Consider the following 23787-nt stretch of genomic DNA (forward strand, 5'->3'; position numbering starts at 1 on the left):
AAGGGGAAATTGGGAAGTCTCTACGCTTCTTAATCTTCTGCCCCCGTTCGTTACCTTCTACGGCTTCCGTTAACTAGAGAGCCACCCTTTCCCTTTTGCTGTCCCTGCCCCATGCAAGCCAAACTCTCTCCTGCCTTCCTTGCCATCATTCAGCTCCTGACACAGCTCACCCGGGCCTGTCATTCAAATGCCTGAACCCGGGTTCACGTGTTTAATTACAGATTTGAACCCCAAAGTTGGACTAGGCTGTTTGTCCACTGCTTCCTCCTAAGGCCATGCCCCCACCGCCCTGCCATCTCCCCGGTGCCTGTGTTCTGCCCTCTCCCCCGCCGTGTTCAGGTGTCCCTGTGTCACCTCCTTCCCCAGAAGCGTCCCTAGGTTCCTCTGGGTTCCAGCACTTTTCAAATCCATCCTTCCAAGTTCACTCTTTATCTTGCTAGCCCGTCTTATCTTCCCACCCGTGCTCACAGCCTCTTGCCCAAACTGACCCACTGACCGGCCTCAGGGCCTCGGGTCCCCAAACACTGAAACCTTTCCCTGCCACCACCTTGACGGCTTTACTCTGTGCCTAACAGGACTACACAGGTCCAGTTAACCCCCTTCCCCCAGACCCCTTCTCGTGGTCACATGACAGTTTTCAGCTGGTGGACAAAGGGCCACGCCAACCCATCGGTGTTGGCCCCGCTGGTCTCCAACTGAAAAAAGTGCTGGAATGTGGGCCAGCAGCAGAAAAGCCATTTGCTACCCTCCTTATCAATCTTCCTTCCACTTTTGTCTCCTCTCCCTTGGTCCCTCAGTTCCAACAGAGGGGAAAGTACTTTGAACGTGTTGTTGAGGCTGGTTTGCTCTTTTTTTCAAGGATGGCAGGAAGTTCTTGTTTATTGGAAAGGTGGTTCGTTTCCAAAGACGCCGTATACGGAGCCAAGCAACTAGCTATAAGTTGATTTCTCGCTGCCTTTTTTGGGGGTGGTACACAATACCAAAAAATAAACCAACGGGGGAGAGTCAGTGAACACAAAGGGAGATGTTATAATAGGCTTTTGTTGGTACTTGCATTTTCTTGTTGAAAAACACGGTAAAGACCCCGAGGTGCTGAGGTGTGGACAGAAGCCTGATGTTATCAGGCCCCTAGAAATCCTGCCTGGAGTCCAGTGGCAGAGGCAGGACCGAGAACTCGAAAAGATGGAGGCAACTGGTCTTGCTCAGTACAAACGGTGCTTTTAGTCTGTCGTAAACAGCCTGTGCCCCAGGGCTCAAATCCTTCAAAAGTTTGCCTAGGTAATTGCGTTTCATTGCCGTCTGGCATGTGCTCGTCTGTCTAATCTGGACGTTCAGACAGCCAGGCCAAAGCTTGCGAGACTGCAGGAGAACGAGCCCGTGAATTTAATCCACTTGAAAGACAGACTAATACAACTGCGCCTAACTCATTATTTTAAGTGATGTGAGCAGAAGAGGGTATGGTACTTTCCATAAAAGGGTTTAAAATCAGCATGTTGGTTGCAGCCACTTGGCAGTTGAAGGCTATTAGAAGAAAAGGCAGAACCAGGGTGGCAGTGTGACCCTGCCTCCCACCTCTTGCGACCCCCACCCGAAAACACAGCCCGGGGCTGGGGGGCACGGGAATGGTCCCCTCCCTCCCTCCCTAATTTTGAGTTGCATTATTCATGAATTCACAGCAACAGGTATCAACTTTTATTTGAGATTTGGGGTTGTTTGGGCTCAGTTTCAGGATGGAAAGGAGACGTAAATGGGGTCAGGGCTTCCCGCCAGCCCCACGAAGCTCAGAATCCCAGGTCTGTTAGCAGGAAAAGGTACCCCTCCCCAGCCTCCAAACGGCACTGTACTCGGAGATTACTTACCTGCGTGCGCGCGTTTTTTTTTTCTTTTTTGAAATTTAGACCAGTTTCTCCGTTTTGTCAGCATACGGTAACTAGGTTCGAGGGGGCAATGGCTTCGATCGTCATATAGTAAAAGCAGCACTCTACGAGCACCCGGAAGGTCTGTCCCTGCCCTGTCACTAAGCTGCCGTGGGGAACAAGAGGCAGTCCTCTCACCTCGCCACACTTCAGCTTGCTCCGACGTGGGGCTGGCTCGAAAAGCCTCCGAGGCTGCTTGCTGCTCTATCATTCCATGAGATGTTGGAATGAAGCCTTAGAAATGTTGACAGTGAGTTGCATCATTATCTGGTTACGTGTGACTCATGCCCGGGTAGCTCAGGAGAGGCAAGCACTAGCCTGTCCCTTCCCAGGTGGCAAAGCCTACGGTCAGCTCAGGAGCGATCTTGTCAGTCGTTTACACCTGCGGCTCACCCGGGGCTCGGCATGCCAGCTCTGAGACTGGGTGCCAGGCCTTGAGGCTGTGAGAAAGCGGCTGTCCCCAACCCTGCCATGGGGACAGAGCCCTGGCCGCAGCATGACGGCAGACGGATGGCCACCCCTGGTTCCCAGAAGGGCTCCAGAAGGTGCCCGCCACACTCCTTATCTCTTAACACTCCTCAGTTTCACTTGTGCTCGGCCCAGGCCACGTGCTGCATTAAATTTCTCTGAGTCTGGGGGCACCTCTGGTCGTCACAGCGTCCGGCTTTGTCATCATGGTTTGACACTGGTTGTGCATGCCTACCCTGGGCTGGGTTTCCCTAAGGCACCACTGGCATTTGTGGCCGGATCATCCCCTGCTGTTGGGGGGCCATCCTGTGCACTGGGTGATGTTTAATAGCACCCCACCCCTGGCCTCCACCCACGAGATGCCAGTAGCATCCCCTTACCCCAGTGGCAACAAGCAAAAACATCTCCGGACATTGTCCAGCGTCCCCTGAAGGAGAAACCGCCCTTGTTGAGACCAATCTGGGAAATTCACAAGGGTTCAGTCGGTCCACACAGGATGTCAGTGTCGGCCACAAACGGCAGCCCCTTGGGCCTCTATCCTCATCAGCAAATCAGTGCTGACTCCTGGCTTCTGCAGGCCGCCAGGATCCCTGTTCTCCGGGGTCGTCCCTATTGCTGAGCAGGAGTTTCTAATTGTCTGCTCTCTCAAACTCAGCTTTTAATTTTTAAAAAGTCTCCATTTTAGTCCAAGTCACTAAAAACCTACTGCTTCTCTGAGAAAGCCTTCCTTGACCTTGTAAATCAAAGCGGTCCTCTGGAGGGAGGTTTCCCACTGCTGGGCTCACAGTATCATCTTTCTCAGAGTGACCTCATCTATTAAAGGATGAAGGTTGTATTTGAAATGCCGTTTACTTTCTCTGAGTCAGTACGTGAAGCTGTGGACCTTCAGATCATCAGAAGTCTGCTTATTACCAAGAGTTTTGTGTGTGTGTGTGTGTGTGTGTGTGTGTGTGTGTGTGTGTGTCAGTTTTAAAACCGAGGTCTGTGTTGGCGTTTAAAAGAATTCCGGCAGATTTCCATTTGCCTTTCTGAATCAGAGTTTGGGGCGATGTTCCCCTGTGAGTGTAGATCGCCGACAGACGCATCTGACTTTATTAGTTTGCGTTCTTTGTTCAGAGCACCAGGGATGAGCTTATGAAAGTACACGCGGCTCTTATCTTCAAAGGCCTCCTTGATGCCGCAAAACTCCACCTCAGCAACCTGTGCTGTTAATCTGTCGCCGTCCCAATTAGTTCACGTCAAGGTCAGTTCTTCGGGGTGTGCGAAATGGCTGCAGACTTAGGTGAGCCGATTCCTCTTGTGCGGATCTCGCAGGGAGGTGGGGGGGAGACCACAGGAGGGGCAGGAGGCACAGAGGAAGCCGATCGCGATCCCCCCCACCCCAGCTCGCAAGCCAGAGACACCCAGTGATCCTGGCACAGGAACCCGCCACCGAGCGGCCTGGCAGCTCGGCCTCTTCCTCCCAGCTGCTCCGACGGCAAATATCCAAGTGGTTACCGATTTTCAAAAAACAGGGAAGCGTAACGGAGCCATTCCTTGGGGTCTTTTTATGTGTGGAGAAGCCTTGCGTTTAAGACGTAAACTACTCCAAAAAGATGTTTACAAAAAGTGAACCAGAGCTGGCAGCGCTGTAGGGTGTCACGTTCTAGGAGTGAAGCAGGACACTGGGCTCAGGACTGCCGGTCCCGCCATCTCCCAACCGAAAAGATGGGAGTCCGCGCATTGCAGCGTCTTCTGTCTCCAGCGTCGGGGGTGAGGGCCCTCCTTATGTGGCGAGAACAGGCTGTCTCAATGTGTCATTACTTCAGGCACAGCAGAGTGGGAGGAGAAAAGGGTCGCGTCCAGCTGGGATGGCAGCGCCCTTTAAGAGGGAGAAATCCATTGCTCTGTACATCCAGAGACCTTCCCAGAGCGTCGTGGACGTGCAGAGTGTTGGAGGTGAAGGGACGGCCAGGAACCAGGCAGTGCTGGCTGCCCCCTCGAGGCAGGCGCAGTGTGTTCATGCCCCCCGAGGAAGGGTGCTAGAGGGATGCGGGCGGGTGATGCCCCCGCGGCGTCTGTCTGGCCTCCTGGTCCTGCTGCTGGGAATCCCGGGAGCCCGGGCCTGATGTGTGGGAAAGGAAAACCAGGAGCGTGTGGGTCGGGAAGGGAAAGCTGGGACAGGCGGGGAGGACGGGACAACCAGAGGCAGCCGCTGCCTTGGCTGGCGCGCACGTGTTAGGGGGTGGCGCCCCAGCGTGGGCGTCACTGCACTTCCCTTGGCAGAACGTTCTTCAGGCTGGGCGTGTGGATGGAAGCTCTTATTAGAGAGCGAGCGGTTGCCATTCAACCTGAATCCCAGCCCCGAAGGTGAAGAACCGCGCATCCTCGGTTTCCAAGGCTCGGCTCTCCGGTTTCCGTGCAGCAGCTGGCGGGCGCCTTCCGCAGGGCAGGGTGGCGGGGAGCTCCCGCTGCGCGAGGCTGGTGCTCGGCGGGCAGAAAAGGGCTTGTATCCGGTTTGGCAGTCTGTACAGGTGCCGCAGAAATGGTGTACACGTCGATGGTGAAACCATGTCTCCCCAGGTGAGGTGCTGAGGGCGTTTTGCACCTCGGCCGAGGCCGGCCTCGTCCTGGTAGCTCTGTGGGCTGTGCCCGCCCTCCTCCCTCGTATGGGGCACTCGGGCCTGAGGGGCACGGGGCAGGCCCTCTCGGGACACGGACCCTTTCTCTGAGGGGACAGGGGAGAGGAGCCTTACTAGGAGCCAGGTGGTGCATTAACGACGCTGGAGTCCGGATGCCGTTTCACCCCCCCAAGCCCCTCACAGGTGGGGAAACTGAGTCTCCGAGGGCTTCAGCTGCTGGCCTCAGCACAGGGTGAGTGAGGGGCGAGCGGGGGCTCAGTCCTCATCTCTCAGACTCCCAAACCCTGCCCTCGTGCCCTTGTCCAGGCCCTTTCTCCCCGCGGGGCAGCTCGGGGACGAGGTTCCCAAAACTCGGAAATGCTTGGAGCCAACACAAACCAAAGGAGGAGTTCAGTGTCTTTTGTGTTCTCTCTCAGCATTCTCTAGACGGTATTTATTGCACTCCCTTTTTCCCCTTTCATGAGAGTTCTTCTTCTAGTTTTATTAGAACGCCATGTTTCCGAGTTTGCTGCTTAAAATCAGAGTATCTGGTGTAAAATGCAGTACGGGTGCGTTGGGGCACATGTCACATGAGAGCACAAGACACAGAGGCTGCTTGGCCGGGCTTCGAGCCACTCTAAAATTAGTGTGTAGGCTACAGCCTGGAGCGCGAAAAGTACGGTGGAATGGATTTGCATCATAACTTTACAACAAATAAACAAATCTCATAGTAATAATACAACAGAATTTGTCAAAAGGTCCTAACTTTTTACAAACCCGCAGAAGTGCTGAAGTAAAAAGTTTAGCACAGAGCCGGAGGGGGTGGGCGGCGCTCAGAGGCAGCCAGGCTGCAGGATGGCCTCACCAGCACCTGCTGTGCGTCAGACGTCCTTATGCGGCGGCCTTAAGAGCATCGTCCAATACCGACAACTCACAGGGCAGAGGCGGGGCAGGGGCACTCATCTTATGGCCCCTGAGGTCCCAGTGATAACATCACTCTTTTTTTTCTTGCCTGCTGCCACCCTGAGGCATTTCAAGGACCCTGGCAAAGCTTCAGCCACGTTACTTGATAGGATCTGCCCAAGGGACGGCTGTTACTGTATCTACTTAGTGGGAGAGATGGCTGCTCCCCCGCCCACCCCCCGGGGAGTCCCGTAGGCTCCCCTCCCACCCCATCAGCACATGGCCTTCGGTGCTCAGTAGGGACTGTAGCTTGGCTCTGACAGTCTCACGCCCTGGGCCACGGAACAAGGCTCTCAAGCCTGCACCGTCCTCTTTAGAGCATGTGCTGCCCTCGGTGGGATGTTCCTTCATCAAGTTTCTTTAGCTATGGGCAGTCCTAGGGGTGCCGTGCCTCTCCCGCTGGTAGCGTCCCACTTTGAGGCGTCAGTAATTTGGTTCCTATGAGTGAGGGTCCTCATTGCTGCACTGGGGGCTCAGTCCCAAGCTAGAAGCTGCCTGAGATTTCCCCGCCCTCGACAGGTATCTCTGGCTCATCCCTTTCGGGAACTAGCAAAGGGGGCGAGGGTGCTGAAGAATGAGCGGCTGGGAGCAGAGAGCCCTTTTTACCCTCCTCCACGTTTTGAGATTTTTTTGTTGGAGGAGACAGACATGGAGGAATGGACAGAAATTAGCAGGGCAGTAGTGGAATAATTTGAACATGCCCGTGATGGCCTGGCCTTACAGGAATCTACCCAGCCCATCTGTAGAATCAGTTCAGGCCTGGAAAGTGTGTATGGGGGCGGGGGGACAGAGGTTCAGAAAGTGAGGGTGCAGAAAATCTTTACGGGAAGATGTTTGCAATGGATGTCTGTCTGACAAAGGCCAGGGAAATAACGCGTCTGCGAGGGAGGACAGAGCAGAGACCAGAAGGTGCCTTCCTTTCTCTTGGAACCAAGATCCCTGCACCCCGTGTGACCTGAAGGCCACTCTCCCCCAGACTTAGGGAGTCAGTGCTGGCAGAGAATCAGGTGTTAGCCAGACCCCCATCCTTTCTAGAAGCCAGTGACTTGTCCCCAAACCCTGCCTCGGAGACAACCATGCCTGAGTCCAGAGCCTTTTTCCAGACGCGGCTCAGACTCATCTGGCCGAGGCAAGAGGCCTCATGGCTGGATTGGACTGTTTCCCCTGGGAACCGTCTGGCACGTCTAACGAGGAATAGCTCTTTGAATTTACAGAGCGCCTTTCATCTGCGGCTCTCAAAGCTGCTCCACAAACAGTAATTAACTCTCACACCTGCGAGGCAGGTGAGTCTGGTTACCCCCATTTTTAGAGATGAAGAAACAAAGGTCTGAGAGGGAAAGGGCTGTGGTAAGCCGCCCGAGTTGGCGGTGGCTCTCGTGTTAGGAACCAGCATTCTGGGCTCCCAGCACCCCGACCACAAAGCCAGGGAGCCTCTCCCGGTCGGGTAAAGAGGACGGGTCCCCAAAGCAGTGAGGGGTAGGGACGTGGCCACACAGCTCCCTTCTGCCCTCCCGCAGGTAGCCTGTCACCTCCCGGGCCCACCGGTCAGCTATGAGGACGGGATCCCTCAAGACCCCAACGGCCTGTAAAACGCAGCAGCCCCAGGCGGGCCTCTGCCCCGGCTCGGTCCTGGATGCTCCCCTTCAGAGTAATTGCCGGAACAAGGAACACATCCTAGCTGTACATGACTAACCAAGCTGTCTTCGGCCAGCAGAGACAAACGGTTGGCAGATACCGGAGCTCTTTCACAACTTCTTTTTCCAGGATCCAGAGCTGGTGGGAACTGACTCACATTAGCAGGGTGTTTCACTGATAGCAACACCAGGCTCGTTAGTGTCTCTGCCTGGGTGCACCACTGTTCCTGCTTGTTGTTCTGTGCTACACTTGTACTGCACAGGCCGGAGGAAACAGCGCTTCAGACAGGTGGTGGGACTTTCAGGGAAATGCCTCTTTCGTAGCAGAGGACACAGGCCCTGGGGCCGTGAAAGCTGATATCACATGGTTCTGAAGGTAGCAGCGGAGCATCGGGGAGCACCCTTTTTGTTCACAGGGGAGCCTGGATCTTTCTTCCAGGGGTCCCAGACAGGGAGATGCAAACCACCCCCGGGGCTCACCCTGACACATCGCCCTGGAAACTGACTCACATCTGAGTCCTGAGTCACATCCTGTTGTGTGTTCTCAGGCATCCAAGAGGGCATTACACCAGCTGCCCACGACTGAGGTGAACTTGGAGGGCACCCTGGGAACTGCCCTGCCACCTTCCAAGCCAAAAGGCAGAAAAAAAAACCCTCTAGGGAAAAAACCAGAGCCGCCTGGAGGGTTTACATGTTCGCCACTTAGGTCTGGCTCTTAAAAGCAGACACCGGGGCCCTGACGCGCACGTACCTTGTCTGGTCTTTGTTTTTAAGTGGCTCTGAAAGGTGTCTGAAAAATCAGGTCTTTAAAGATAGCAGCTAAATAGCCAAAGGAAAGGGCCCTCGAACTCTAACCAACGACAGAACCCATCAACCTTCTGGACCCAGGCTGAGGGGGTCACCCAGCATGTGTGTACCTGTGCGCCTTAGGGGACCCAGGTTTTGAGGGTGGGTGTTAAAAAGCCCACAGACGTAGGTGCTCAGAGAACCAGCAGGCGTCTCTGGCCATCCTCTTCTATGGCCCTGCGGGAACATGAGGACACAGTAGGACATTTTAAACTTTTCAAAGAGCAGCTTTTGGTTTTGTTCACTTTCTGTTGCTTTCTCGTATTCGATTTCTTTGATTTCTACTCTAATTTTTATTATTTCTTTCCTTCTGCTTGCGTTAGGTTTATTTTGCTCGTTTTTTCTCTAGTTTCCTAAGGTGGAAACTCATCGATTCTGAATCATTCCTCTTTTCTAATATATGCATTAAGATGCTATAAATTTCCCTCTAAGCACTGCTTTCCGCTGCATCCCACAAATTGTCGTGTTGGATTTTCATTCAGTTCAAAAGACATTTTAATTTCTCTTGAGACTTATTTGACCCGTGGGTTATTCAGAAGTGTGTTGTTGAAGCTCCAAATATTCAGGGATGTTCCAGCTGTCTTTCTGTCATTGGCTGTTTAGTTTAAATCCATGTGGCCTGAGAGTATACTTCGTATGATTTCTGTTCTTTTCATTTTAAGGTGCGTTTTATGGTCTATCTTGGTGGATGTTCCCTGTGAGCTTGAAAAGAACGTGTACTCTGCTGTTGTTGGATGGAATTTTCCAAAGATGCTCATTGGGTCAAGCTGGTTGGTAGTGCTGTTCAGATGAACTGTGCCCTCATTTTCTGCCTGCTTGATGTATCAATTACTGAAAGAGGCCTGTGAAGGCTTCAGCTATAACTGTGTATTTTCCTCTTTCTCCCTGTCGTCTTATCAGTTTATGCCTCATGTCTTTTGACACTCTGTTAGGTGCATACGTGTTAAGGATTGTTATGTTTTCTTAGACATAACATTTTTCATCATGTAAGTCCACTCTTTTTTTTAATGTATTTTATTGAAGTATAGTTGATTTACAGTGTTAATTTCTGCTGTACAGAAAAGTGATTCAGTTATATAAAGACTATATATTACATATATAGTCTTTTTCATGTAATTCCCCTCTTTTTCCCTAAAATTTGTCCTTCTTCTGAAGTCAGTTTTGTATGAAATTAATATAGCTGCTCTGGCTTTCTTTTGATTACTGTTAGCCCAGTCTTTCTCTACCCCTTTACTTTCAACCTGACACTTTAAAGTAGGTTCCTTGTAGACAACACATAGTTTTGTTTTTAATTCACTCTGACAACCTCTTTCAGTTGGTACATGTATTAGACCATTCATATTTAAAACGATTACTGATATAGCTGGATTAACACCTACCATGTTTGTAACTGTTTTATATTCGTCGCACCTATTCTTCTTTTCTCCTCTTTTTCTGCCTCCTCTGGTTTTAACTGAGCATTTTATTTGATTCCATTCCATTTCATCTCTGTTCTTGGTGTATCAGTTATACTTTAAAAAATGTTTTTAGTGGTTGTCCTAGAGTTTGCAAAATACTGTGTAATGAATGTAAGTCACTGTCAGATAACACGAGACCACTTCTTCCTTCCCATTTCTGTCAGTACTGTCATTCACTTCACTTATCCATCACTTACAACCACCCAATACGTTACTATTATGACTTTAAACAGTTATCTTTTGGATTAAGAATAGGAAAAATAAGACTTTACCTTCATTTATTCTTTCTGTTATGCTCTTCCTTTCTCTATGTTGATCCAAGTTTCTGACGTATATTATTTGCCTTTTCCCTGAAGAACTTTTTTTTAACATTTCCTGCAGGACAGGTCTGCTGGATAAATTAGCTCAGTTTTTGTTTGTCAGAGAATGGCTTTATTTCTCCTTCACCTTTGAAGAATAATTTTGCTGAATATAGAATTCTAGGTTGGTAGCTTTCTCCTTTCAACACTTTATTTACTACACTCTACTTCTGCTTGCATGGTTTCTGAAGAGAAGTCTGAAGTAATTCTTATCATTGTTCCTGTCTGGGCAAGGTGTCTGCCTCACACCTTTCCTTTCTGGTTTCTTTCAAGATTTTCTCTGTCTTTAGGTTTTCTGCAGTTTCAATATGATATGCCTAGATGTAGATTATTTGATATTTATTTTGCTTGGTGGTCCCTGAGTTTCTTGGCTCTGTGGTTTCGTGTCTGTCATTAATTTTGTCAAGTTCTCAGCTATTAATGCTTCAAATATTTCTTCCACTCTGTTTTCTCCTTTTCCTTCTGATATTTCTACTACACATATATTACACTTTTGAAATTGTCCCAAAGTTCATGGATGTTCTGACTTTTTGTTTCTGTTTTTCTTTCTTTTTTCTCTTTACCTTATAGTTTGGGAAGTTTCTATTGACATATTTTCAATTTCATTGAAATTCTTTCGTATTTCATTGATTCTTTCCTCACTCATGTCCAGTCTGTTGATGAGCCCATCAAAGGTATTTCTCATATCTGTTAGAGTGTTTTTCATTTCCAGAATTTCCTTCTGAGTCTTAAGAGTCTCTCTCTCCCTGCTTATATTACCCATCTGTTCTTCCATGCTGTTTTCTTTTTCCATTAGAGCCCTTAACATTTTTTTTTTTTTTTTCGGCTGAGTTGGGTCTTCGTTGCCTTGCACAGGCTTTCTCTAGTTGCAGAGAGCAGGGGCTACTCTTCTGTTGCGGTGCGCGGGCTTTTCATTGTGGTGGCTTCTCTTGTGCGGAGCATGGACTCTAGGCATGCAGGCTTCAGTGGTTGTGGCAGCTAGAACCCTTAACATATTGATCAGTTAAATTCCCTGATAACTCCAAAATTTACGTCACATCTGAGTCTGGTCCTGACGCTTGTTTTCTCTCTTCAGATTTTCTTCTTGCCTTCTGTCATGCCTTATTTCTGATTTGGAAGCTGGATATGATGTATCAGGTAACAGGAACTGAAGTAAATAGGCCTTTGGTGTGAGATGTTATGTTCATCTAACTAGGAGTTGGGCTGTGTTTAATGTTTGCTGTAGCTGAAGGTGCCAGAGGCTTTAAATTCCACTAATGTCCTTGTTTTTATTTCTGTCTTTGGGCTTCCCTAAGAACCCTTCCTTAAAAAGTCTGTCTTGCAGCTCCTTCAGCTGTAACCCACTGCTATTATACAGGATCCCATGAAGCTGAAGAAGTCCCTAAATGAAAAACCCATGAACGTGTCCCCAACCCAGCCCCATACACACAGACAAGAATGCAGCCCTCAGGAGTTTCTTACTCTCACACTAGTCTATACTCAGCCTCCAACAATTTGTCAAAATTACCATTTAAATGTTCCTACCAGTTCATGGCTCCAGTGGCTTCTGCTCCCAGCAAGCACACCTCAGCGTAATTTTCTGTATTCACCTCTCTCAAGATTTCAGGGTGGCAGTTTGCCCTATGACCTCATTTCTCTACTAGATCTGAGAAAAATTGTGGATTATCAGTTTTAAGGTTTTTTTCATGTTGTAAAGATGGGAGTGATAACTTCTAAGCTCTTGACATTCCAGAGCTGAACTTGGAACCAGCAGAACATTTTGGCTTGAATTATCTGATAGGGTCATTTTTTACTCTGAAGACATTTTGATATTGCTGCATCAAAGGTAAAAGCACTCCACTCTCTTCACTCTTACGTATGCTATGGATACTTCTGAGCTCACCACTAGACTCAACCCCCCTTATTCCTAACTCCCCCCCTTCTTTGACCTCATTTCAAATGGAAAGGAGCGGGGCTCAGGATCTCAGAGGAAGGGGGCTGTTTTATCCACTACTTGATGGATCAAAAAGCTAAAAATAACCCATCATAAAACGGCCTCAGTAAAGCAGCTACATCAAAACATTATGTACCCTGGACAAAACAGGATGCAGACAGACTAAAACTTAAATTTTCTAATCCAGTAGTTTTTTTAACGGAAACATGAGCTGGTTGAGATTGGATCCTCACCTTCTCCGTCCTCACCTCAACTCTCCAGTTTTCTTGCCCATTTACCACTTAATCTCCTGAGTCCAGTTCTTCTCCGGTGCTGAAGACTCTGTGTGTCATCAGCCTTCTTTCAGTGAACAGAACAGCGTTACCTGAGTCTCATCCTGGAGCAGGTGTGTGTGGCCTTACCAATAAATATCAGATAAGTCCCTCGGCACGGATTTCTTTTCCTTTTTAATAATATAATCATAAAAATTAGCCAGACTCACTGAGCATTTCATATGGCCAAAAACGGTGACACCCACTTTATATACAGTTTATCTCACTTATCCCTATTACCCTCTGAAGTAGGAAAACTATGTATCCGAGGAAATCAGTGACTTGCCCAAGGTCATACAGCTAGTTTATGGTGAAGGGAAAATGCAAACCGAAATCTGTTTATCACTTAAATTAGGTGATTTCCCTTGTCTGTTCTTCTCAGAGGTATAACATAGCATGTAATAAATACCACTAGGGTTCTTATCTCTAACTTGGGAACGGCTGTTTGCCAAGTCCCGTTTAGGGAGGTAATCTAGCTGTTCACGTGGATACAGCCCGCACTAGCCACAACTCCAGAAGGCAAGGACTATAATCCACTCACTACTGAGTTCCCAAAACAGTGGCCCTAATAAAGCAAAAAGTTCATTGGCAAGATGAATGAATGAGGAAGTAAATAACTTCATGAGCCTAAGAGTGAATGAATGAAGTAACTCAGCATGATGATGAATGCAATAGGAAAAAGCCTTTCCAAGCATCATACAGTCCTGGGATCTTCACTAAGTTCCAATGGGACAGGGACCATATTGTTCTTACTCATAAATTAGCACATGCCTGGCACATAGTAAGTTTCAATAAACTTGTTCTTTTTGGTGGATTGACCTATCAGAGGCATTCCCTTCAAGAACAAGCAGCCCTCCTCTGAAGAATGACGGACAGTGGTTCTCTTCCTCAGCCCATGACTTTTTTCTTGATAACCCCCATCTTATCCCTGTCCTACTTCCTCTTCCCAGAATACATGTATTTACTATTGCAAGCACCGTTCTTCACCTCAAACACCCGCCTGATTCTTCCCTAACTCTGTTTAATATACGAGTTAAGCAGAGAAGTACTGTTTGGGACCTATCTGAATTAGGATCCTGCACTGTCACCACTGAAAGGGGCTCAGAGATCATCTCCTTTCAGAAATGAGAACAAGAAAGGGTAAGCAAGTAACCCAGGGTCATCACACATACAGGCCAGAGGCCATGTCTCCTGCCTCTCAGTCCAGTGCTCGTGTGGCCCACAGCACTGTCACTTCCATACTTGCCTTCGTATGTTCACGTTGCCCCCATCATGGCAAGCATGGTAACTCAATAGTAAACTCAGCAAACCATATTATTGGCCCTTCGTTTTTTGTTTTGTTTTGTTTTCGTTTTAATGAATAATCCATGTAGTAGAAGAAAACACGGTCAAACTCCGACATGAGAAGCTCGCCATCACCACCTTCTGGCCCACTTCTGCCAATGAAGCCAAACACAGTTCACTGTGGTCACAGATATGAAAAATGATCAGGGGTCACTGAGTTTTTAGTGCTGTCCCCCAACTAGCACTGAAAGGCTGAGTTGTGGTGTGAAGAAAGAAGATGTTGAATTTGAAACCCTGTGTTAAAAAAAAATCATAGAACCTGGACTTTAATCATAAAGATCATTTTACCAAAGCATATTTTTAAAAGGCTGTGAAACATTATGCAACATTTGCATGGTTTAATTATGAGTTTAGAAAAGCCTAGCACAACTTTTTCACTACAGTAAAACATGACAGAGCATGAATCATGGCATAATACTTTATGCTTACTGTAGTTTTAGACATGGGGTTAGGGGTGCTGGGCTGTCTACACAACAACGCATGAATTACTGTACCACAATTCACACCCAAAGGGCTTTATGGCAATTATAAAACCTCTTCTGTTTGCTTTTTAAATGATTAACATATTTGAATACTATATATATTCACTTTGTAAATACGTGTATCCAGGACATGTGCATGTCTTACGGAAAATATCTGAGTATATAATTTTATTTTCACTTGGAGCAAAATACTTGTAGCAGTATGGGAATGTTAAACAATCTGCTATTGCTATTTGCTTTCAGTTGCTGGAAACACTGTTAGCTGTGAGATTATGCAGGATCTCTGACTGTAGTTGAACACTTATTTTCCACTGAGTCTGGAATGGACCGGCTCTTTATTCCTTGCCATCCCCTCAATTCTCTAAAATTCAGAAGAAAATGAAGACCTTTCTTTAATAGTAGATTTCAAAGATTCTGAGTTAAAATATTTCCCCAGGTTCTTCAAAATTCAGAATTAAAATGTCAGTTATTTTAAAGAAAAGAAAGAAGTAGATCAGTATGAGGGAAGGCAGGTAGAGGCTCTCGGGAGAAGAGTAGAAGGCAGACCTGGCTCTCCATTTACTTGATTCTGTTCTCCACGGTGACAGCTTCAAAGGCATAATAGACAAGGGACACTTTAACTGGAAGTGCAAAGCCCCAGAGGGAGGAGGTGTGGACAATGTATAACGAGTAGGAATAACTCATTTCTTTATGTCACGACACGCAGAAAACTGACACCTGTTGTTTTCCTAAGGAACTTTGCTGCTCTTTCTGTATTTACTCCCAGAATCATGAACCCCTGGCTATGAAGACCCTTTGGAGTTAGTGTAGTTTGCTGTCACCTTTGTCTACAAAGAAGGTGGAACACAAAGAGAAAATTAACATTTAATTCTAAGACAGAAATGTAAAGCTATCTTATGGTGAGATAGTGGTTGATTTTTACATTTTCTTACACATTTTGCCTAAGAATAGAAGGTGTTGGGTTTTTTTTTCCTCCTCTGCAAACAGTATGATGCTTTTGAAAACTAAGACTCCTATGAATGCTGGAGTCAAATTTACAAAATGCTTTTTACCTAAATCTTCTGAAGTCAGATCTTTGTTTCTTCTCTCGCCCAGGCCTCTCTTTTTTTTTTTTTTTTTGTTAACATCTTTATTGGAGTATAATTGGTTTACAATGGTGTGTTAGTTCCTGCTTTATAACAAAATGAATCAGCTATACATATACATATACATATATCCCCATATCTCCTCCCTCTTGTGTCTCCTTCCCACCCTCCCTATCCCACCCCTCTAGGTGGTCACAAAGCACTGAGCCGATCTCCCCGTGCTATGCAGCTGCTTCCCACTAGCTATCTGTTTTACGTTTGGTAGTGTATATATGTCCATGCCACTCTCTCACTTCGTCCCAGCTTACCATTCCCCCTCCCCGTGTCCTCAAGTCCATTCTCTACGTCTGCGTCTTTATTCCTGTCCTGCCCCAGGTTCTTCAGAACCATTTTTTTTAGATTCCATACATATATGTGTTAGCATACGGTATTTGTTTTTCTCTTTCTGACTTACTTCTCTCTGTTTGACAGACTCTAGGTCCATTCACCTCACTACAAACCAGGCCTCTTTTAATGGCAATCTGTAAAATACTTGCTCAACATTCTGCCCTTTAAAAGTTGCAAACTTGAGGTCTTGAGAAAAAGTGGAAGACATCTCTGTTAGTCTGGGTTGATAGAGGCAGCCCTGCACTGCCGGGTTTGTGAACTAGTCATCAGGCCTTGTTGCCAGTTTCCTAGCCAGACTTTCTTTTCAGTTATCCTTGGGAGAGAGTTCACCTGAACAGAAAACATTTAAAAGCCACAGAATATTTTTGCCAAAGGTACAAAAAGAAGACCCAAACCCTTGCATTCTTTTGCGCTTACTGAGTACAGAGAGACGGGTGATCGCCTGATAATGATAACCACGATTACTGGTAAAGCTGGGCAGTCAATACATGCAGTCAACGGTCCGAATGTTAACACTTCTACCTGGAAAGCATAAATCAGCCTCTCTCATCAGTAGTGTGATTAAAGAAAACCTTTGGAAGGAACAGTTAGCGGAGGAAAATCTTCAAGAGTCAAACATAAATTATATTTCAGTATCGTTTTGGGGGAAATCATCAGACAAAAGCAAATATTGGGACTTAAGGAGGCTTATTAAACACTGGTAAACAGGCCGAAACATGTATTAGATTTAAACAAAGGTAGCTGGTTTTTTATTAAAAGATTTTATTTTTCTAAATCCTGACCCACTCTACATGTAAGTGACCTCCCTGATTCTCTGCAGATACAAGGCAGATCCAGCCGTCCCCACCATGGTCCTACGAGCAGTCCTACCAATACCTGGGACCCATTGCCTCTCCTTCTGTCCACCCAGCAACACCCATCTCTCCTGGACGGGCCAGCGGCATGACAACCCTCTCTGCAGAGCTTTCCAGTCGACTCTCAAGTAAGCTGCTTGAAAATACACTCTTTGAAGTCTGGCTGCGGTGGAAGGTTCTGGAGACCAGAAGGGATGCATGAACGGGGTGGCAGTCATTTTTGATTGGATACAGTACGGTTTAAAGACAAGGCTGTCTATCTCTAAGCCCCCCGCCCACACGCTGATTTTCCTTGACACTCAGAGGCAGAGATTACGTACAGATGTGAAGGGAGAAGTGGCTTGGAAAAAGTGGATTCCTTGGGCGTTTGGGGGTGCTCACATTCGGCAGGCACGCGTGGCAGCTGAAGGGTCAGTGACAGAAAAGGCCAAAGTAGTCAGCTTCTGGGCCTCAGATGGGACTGATCCATCTTGCGGTGGCGAGCTTTCACAGGCCACGTGAACAGCGCACTGGGGCACACATGGAGTGGGACACACATCTACCCCAACGGGACACTCTCAACTAAGAGCCGCTTATATCAGGTTTGAGGAACAGACTGGAAAGCTCAGGTGTCATGGCTGGCATAATTGTTGTTAATACGTGCTCATTAAACCTAGTCATTTAACCTAGGAGACCTTTGGGCTTGGCACTCACCTTTGCTTGTGGGCAGGGAAATCAGAGTTACAGAGAAAAATTCCTTTGTTGAAAGCAAAAAGAAGCGACTCCCTGTTTGGGGCTTTGAAATTGGAGCTGGACCAGACTGTGAAAATACTTCAGAGGACTTCAGCAGTAGGAAGCCTGAGAACACACTTCTGTGGAAGGGCGGCTGTTTTCGCTTTTCAGCTCCTGCAATCAGATTATAGCAGATTAGGGGCAGGCAAAGGGGCAAAGGCATTGCGTCTGCCATTTTACGTGTGGTGTAATGTTGTGTTTTGTGGACGATTGTGATTATTTGAGATTTCCCCAAATGCTTCAGCTTCTTCTCAGAGCTTCACAGAATCCCTCTCAGCTTCTCAACAGCAGCAGTGCTGACACCTGCGGCCAGATGATTGTTCACTGTGGGGGGGCAGTCCTGTGCACTGCAGGGCCTTCATCAGTGTCTCCGGCCTCTAGATGCCAGCAGCACCCCCAGTCATGGCAACCAAAAATCACCAGACGTTGCCAAATGTCCTGAGGGCCACACTGCCCCACAGTTCAGAACTGTCTTCTTGGGCGAGGTAGTGGAATAGGAAAGCCAACTTCGTTGCCCAGTTTCCACATTATTTTCAGCCACTGTTGCCGAGAATTTCATGGCACCTGCCGGGCTAAGGAGTTAAGGGACTAGTGTAGGAATTATGAAGTCCATTCAGCTTGTTGTTGTTGTAGAAGCTCTGTCCCCTCAGTACTGGTCTGCTTCCAAAGGCACTTGTCATCTTTCATTGTTTCTTCTTCTTGTTGGCACTGCTCTGCCCACTGGCTGTGGTCTACATCTGAAGCAATTACTGTTTTTCTTGGAAATGTCCCTGCTGTGGGTCTGTCCGTTGGAATTTATTTCATAAGTCTTTTGACTTGGTCAGCACCCAAGATCATCGGCACCTTCGAGTCCAAGAACCCTAGGGGCCAGCTGTTCTGGCTGACCAGTGCAGATGGAAGGGTGACTTCTTTTTTTATAGGAATGAGTAACACGTGCCCTCCCCAATCCCGTCTCACAGTTACACTTCTGAATAGCCTGGACTTCAGTTAGCCAAGGAGCAATGGAAGGGCATTTTATGGCATGAGGGTATGAAGGAGATAAAAACCGCATCCCATTTCAGCACCCAAGCATGACCCTGCGCTGTCCTGGAGGGTGGACCCAGGAGAATGTCAGAGGAGCTTTCACCGGTGGCAGAGCATAGCATGGGAGACTGCTCTCCACCTTGGCAGGTCTCCCTCTGAGAAATCGAGCCTGGAGCCCAGGCCTGAAAAGTGTTGTCATCTACCTGTGGGCAGGAGGGGTCTGGGATACTTAAAAGAAAAGTGGCTGCTTTGAGAGCCTGCTTTCCTTGAATCCCGCGCCCCAGCTCAGCTCTGTGCTCTGCCCCTCTCCCCACCCCCAGCGCCACCTGGGCTTCCTCTGGCCGGAGAGACCTGTGCTCTGTGTCTGTCTCTTACCTTTGCAGACAGACTCCACACCTTGTCTGAAAAGAGTTGTCATCTGGAGGTTTTCTTTTCTTTTTTTTAAAATAATGTTTAGCTGCCAACCTGGGCGACAGACAGCATGCATTAATCTGAGTCATGCGAGATCCTTTCAAGGCAGCCATTATCTGCTCAGGCTGTTTAATCCTTCGGGGGCAGTGGGAGGGGCCCAGAGCAGGGCTGCTTTCATCCACAACAAGCTGCAGAATGAAGACTTGAGCTGTCATGGCAAACATTCAGCTCCATCGGTGGGGCAACATTTCCAACTAAAATACCTGCGCCGCCTAATCCCCAGATTTCCTACTGTTTAAAAGCTCCCTGTGAATATCAGGGGTCCCCACCTCTGCCCACACTGCTACCGAATAAGGGGGCACGAGCCCAGCCGAAAGAACAAATGAGCTAAGGCCGGGGGGGTGAACCGTGCGTCACTGGTGGGGCGTGCTTGGTAGCGGGTGTCAGACCGGACATAAAAATGAAAACAAATATTTTAATAGGTCACTTGACTCTGAGCCCACCCAGTGGGCCGAAGTTGTTTTGTTATCACAATGTGTGTGGAAAGGACAATTTGGCCAAACGGATGGTCTTCTGTAGTGTGACACTGGTGCTATGTGGCCAGAAGAAGAATCACAGGCAACATCTAGGATCTTCCAGATATTCTGCCCACAAGTGAAAGAACTATTTTCTCCTGACAGCTGAGACCATAACATCATTCCATTACTTATGTCCGTGACAAATCACGGGCTCACTTGGGATTCCAGTAACTTGCTGTCATCACCAGGTTACCACACAGCAGTTGGAACAGACTGGCAGAGCATGTCCAGACACAGTCATGAAACAGGGTGACCTTTCATTCATTTTCCAGTGCATTCACCTTTTTGTCTCATGGCAAAGGAAGCAAGAGGAATAATGGGTGGAGTCATTTATTTGTGTCCAGAGTATTGCATCAGATGACAACAAATGGACTGTATTTGCCTAATGCTTCTCCCTGGACTATAGAAATCTCACTGGAAAAATGGAGTAAAGCTTCCTGTTAACTCTCAAGTATGTCACAGCTCTCTGTGTGAACACAAACAAGTGACACAGGGCTTGCTCACAGAAGGCCCCAGCCGGCAGGGACAAACCCTGTGGAATGAGATGCGGCCTGGCTTCAGGACGAGCTAGACAGTGTCCGTGGAAGGGCTGCCCTAGGACCACTGTCAGTTTGCAACTTTTTCCCTGCCCACATGTCTGACTCGCGTTGAAAAGGTTAACAGGAGTGTTTATTTCAAAGTCAGACTCCTGGTTTCCTCATCAGTGGAGAGATTTGCTGCGGACTTCTGTTGTTTCTATAATTACCTCTCTGATGAAGAGTATATCCCCTCACCAGAGGCACCCCAAATTTACAGGAGTTCACTTGGAGGGAGGGAAGGGGAGGGGGAGAGAGAGAGAAAGAGAGCGCGCGAGAACGAGAACACTAGCTCTCCCTGCTGGAATAACAGGCTTGAAATATGAGGAAGCTGATCAACAGCCCATGCCGTCCAAAAGCAGATAAACCCACCCGATGGCTTTCCTTTCACAGCAAGCTCTTGGCTCAGTCGGGTTTCTCTGTGGGCCTGAACACAAAAGGACACAGGCCACATGCCATCTTGGGCTTGGAGTTATTTCGTATGTTCGTTTGAGAACTGATAAATTTTAAAACATTCAGTTCTTGCCTCTGCTCTGTTTTGTTGCTGTCTTTTGGGTTTGCTGACGTAAAGACTACGGTCCTGGCCTGGTCATTTAACGCATAATTCTGAGGAACAGAAACTACCCCAGGACACCATCCTACATGCACAGTGGTGGTTCTCAGCGGGGGCGGGGGACTTTTGCCCCCCTCACCCCTACCCCCAGGACATTTGAAAGGTCGGGAGACATTGTTGGCTGTCACGATGTGGGGAGTGGGGCTCATTACTGACATCTGCTGGGCAGAGGCCAAGGATGCTGCCAAACACCCATCCCAGACCCACATCACCCCAACAAAGCTGGCCCCAAATGTCAGTAATGCCACTGTTGGGAAACTCTGACCTACAGGACACAGGAAACCCATCCTAGCACCCAAACCCACGAGTGGTTCCCAAGGGCAGCCTGTGGTTAAGGAAAATGCAAAGAGATGCCACAAAGGACAGCCAAAGCCAGTCCGCGAAATGGTAAATGCATCATCCTAACCAAATGAGTTGTATAGACAAAGCTCTGCCATTTCTGGTAGAATTTCAACATGTACAAAAACGGAGCAGATAAGTCAAGGTCCTGCAGCCACTCCTCTTAACAAACCGGTGACGCATCTTAGAGAAAAGCACGTGAAACCGACGCTGTACTGTTTCTAAAACTGTGGAACTAGTCTGAAGGTAGATATGGGAGAGAAAGAGTGATGTGACGGTTCACGGACACCCAGTCCCAGTCACTACCATGGCGGGCATCAGCTTCAACCATAGGAAACGGCCAATTTTTAACTATTCCGGGCCTACCGAAACAGCAGTTTTAAACGTATTATAACGTATTAAAATGTTATTACATACTAATATTGTTATGACAATACCGTATTACGTATATATATTCTATTAATATTAATCTAGTAATGCACCCATTATATTAGTAGTTCTAGTGTTACATTGTTTTGTTATATATTGTTATATTAATATCACCGATTAAATGTACATTACTATTGATATATTAATATACTGATTATATAGAGAGGTGGCAAACTTTTCTGCAAAGGGCCAGATTCTAATATTTTAGACATTCTGAGCCCTCCAGTCTGGCCCTCCAGTCTCTGCCATGACCACTCAACTCTGCAGCGGTGATTTAAAAACAGCCATAGATAATACATAAAAGAATGAGTCAGGCTCCTTCCAATAGTGCTTCATGTATGAACACTGAAATTTAAATTCCGTATCATTTTCATGTCAGGACATCATCTTTTGATTTTTTTTTTCTTTTTCAACCATTTAGAAAAGTAAAACTCATTGTTAGCCTGTGAGCTTACAAAAATTGGTAGCTGGTGGATCTGGCAGGTGGGTTTGCCAACCCCAGAGTTACAGAAATACAGTTATATTAAGCAAGTATTATATCATATACCATATTACGTTGCATGGGATCGTATATTACCATCATCATCGTATCAGCTGTCTGGGCAGCAACGTTCTGGGTAATCCTCCCGCGAGCGGGCCGGCGGGGGAAGGGGCGTGGCCTCCTTGAACCCCTGTCTCACGGTATTTTTCTCTCCCTCCCTGCAGCCGCGCCCGACCTAACAGCCTTCGGCGACCCGCGCCAGTTTTCCGCGCTGCCCTCCATCTCCGACCCCCGCATGCACTACCCCGGCGCCTTCACCTACTCCCCGACACCCGTCACGTCGGGCATCGGCATCGGCATGTCGGCCATGAGCTCGGCCACGCGCTACCACACGTACCTGCCGCCGCCCTACCCTGGCTCGTCGCAGGCGCAGGGCGGCCCGTTCCAGGCCAGCTCGCCGTCCTACCACCTGTACTACGGCGCGTCAGCCGGCTCCTACCAGTTCTCCATGGTGGGCGGTGAGCGGTCGCCGCCGCGCATTCTGCCGCCCTGCACCAACGCCTCCACCGGCTCAGCGCTGCTCAACCCCAGCCTCCCGAACCAGAACGACGTGGTGGAGGCCGAGGGCAGCCACAGCAACTCCCCAACCAACATGGCGCCCGCCGCGCGCCTCGAGGAGGCCGTGTGGCGGCCCTACTGAGGCTGCGCACGCGCTCTCCGTGCGGCCGGGCGTCGTCCCGGAAGCGCGTCCTTCGGGCTCCGGCCTCGTGTGCTCGGGAAACCCGCGTGGGCCCGGCCGCCGGCCCTGGGGAGGGCGCTGCTGCCAACTGCCATGGTGATGTCGCTCCGGGCGGGGCCTCGGGGCCACCTGTGCTTCTCAAGTCCGTGCAGTTCGCAATTGCCATTGGCCCATCTCAGATTTTTCTAACCTGATGCAACTTGAGGGTGTCCGCTTCACCACCCCGTGGACACGCTGTAAGGCAAACAGAAAGATTCCCAGAGGGAAACTGTGAATGCTTCTGATTTAGCAATGCTGTGAATAAAAGAAAGATTTTATACCCTTGACTTCACTTTTTAACCAAGTTGTTTATTCCAAAGAGTATGGAATTCGGGTTTTTCGGGGGTTTTTTTTTGGGGGGGTGGGGAGATGCAACTCATTCTGTTTGGCATCTAATTCATATTTTTAATTTTCTTTTGCAGCACCTTATAAATTGCAAAATGCGTATTTGCATTTGGGGTGGTTTTTATTTTTATATATACATAAATTTGAGCTTGCTTCTTTCTTGCTTTGACAAATGAAAGAAATATGATTCCTTTTTCTGTAAGTTTTATTTAACTTTTTTTTGGACTTTTTTTGTAGTTGTTTTTTGAGAAACGGCTACAGCTTTGGGTCATTTTCAACTACTGTATTCCCACAAGGAATCCCTAGATATTTATGTATCTTGATGTTTAGACACTTACTTAATGTGTTGATACTTTTTTTATTATTTAAATGTACTTATATTAAGAAGAAAAATATCAAGTACTACAGTTTTTGTTTTTGATAGTAGCCAAAGTTAATTGTATCACATTGAAGAAAGTTGGAAAAAAAGGATGGGTAATGTGATCACTTGGTTATCTAAATATTGTTTACATTAAACTCCCTTTAATGTTAATCAAACGAGTTGGTAGCTAACGCAGCAATGTTTTCAGTAGGCTTTTTAGATACTGAGGGTCACTCCAAAGATCTAAAGTATGGAATTTTCTGCCAAGCTCAACAAAGGGTCTCATATCTGACTCCCTCCCTTCAAACGGAGAAGGTCAAATCTGGTTCCAGAGGGTTCACGCAGATGCCATGATTGCACCTCTGGAAAGGATTTATTTTCTGCCTAGGGGTTTTCTCACTCCATGGCCTCTTGTTAATGTCAGACATGCTTTGTAACAGAATG

General features: G+C 47.8%; 1 protein-coding gene across 3 annotated transcripts in view; it reads left to right on the plus strand.

Moving 5' to 3' along the window:
- RUNX1 (RUNX family transcription factor 1) overlaps positions 1-22896 on the plus strand; it is a 244110-nt gene extending 221214 nt beyond the window's left edge. For all 3 annotated transcript variants that reach the window (XM_082840575.1, XM_082840576.1, XM_082840577.1), the window contains 2 exons: positions 16606-16767; positions 22084-22896. In XM_082840575.1, coding sequence (XP_082696701.1) covers positions 16606-16767; positions 22084-22559 — 638 coding nt within the window. In that variant the 3' untranslated portion in view covers positions 22560-22896. The remainder of the gene's footprint in view (positions 1-16605; positions 16768-22083) is intronic.
- Positions 22897-23787: the final 891 nt, after the last annotated feature.

Source organism: Leucopleurus acutus, assembly GCF_964270905.1.
Source record: "Leucopleurus acutus genome assembly, chromosome: 5".
In the NCBI taxonomy this organism is placed as follows: domain Eukaryota; kingdom Metazoa; phylum Chordata; class Mammalia; order Artiodactyla; family Delphinidae; genus Leucopleurus; species Leucopleurus acutus.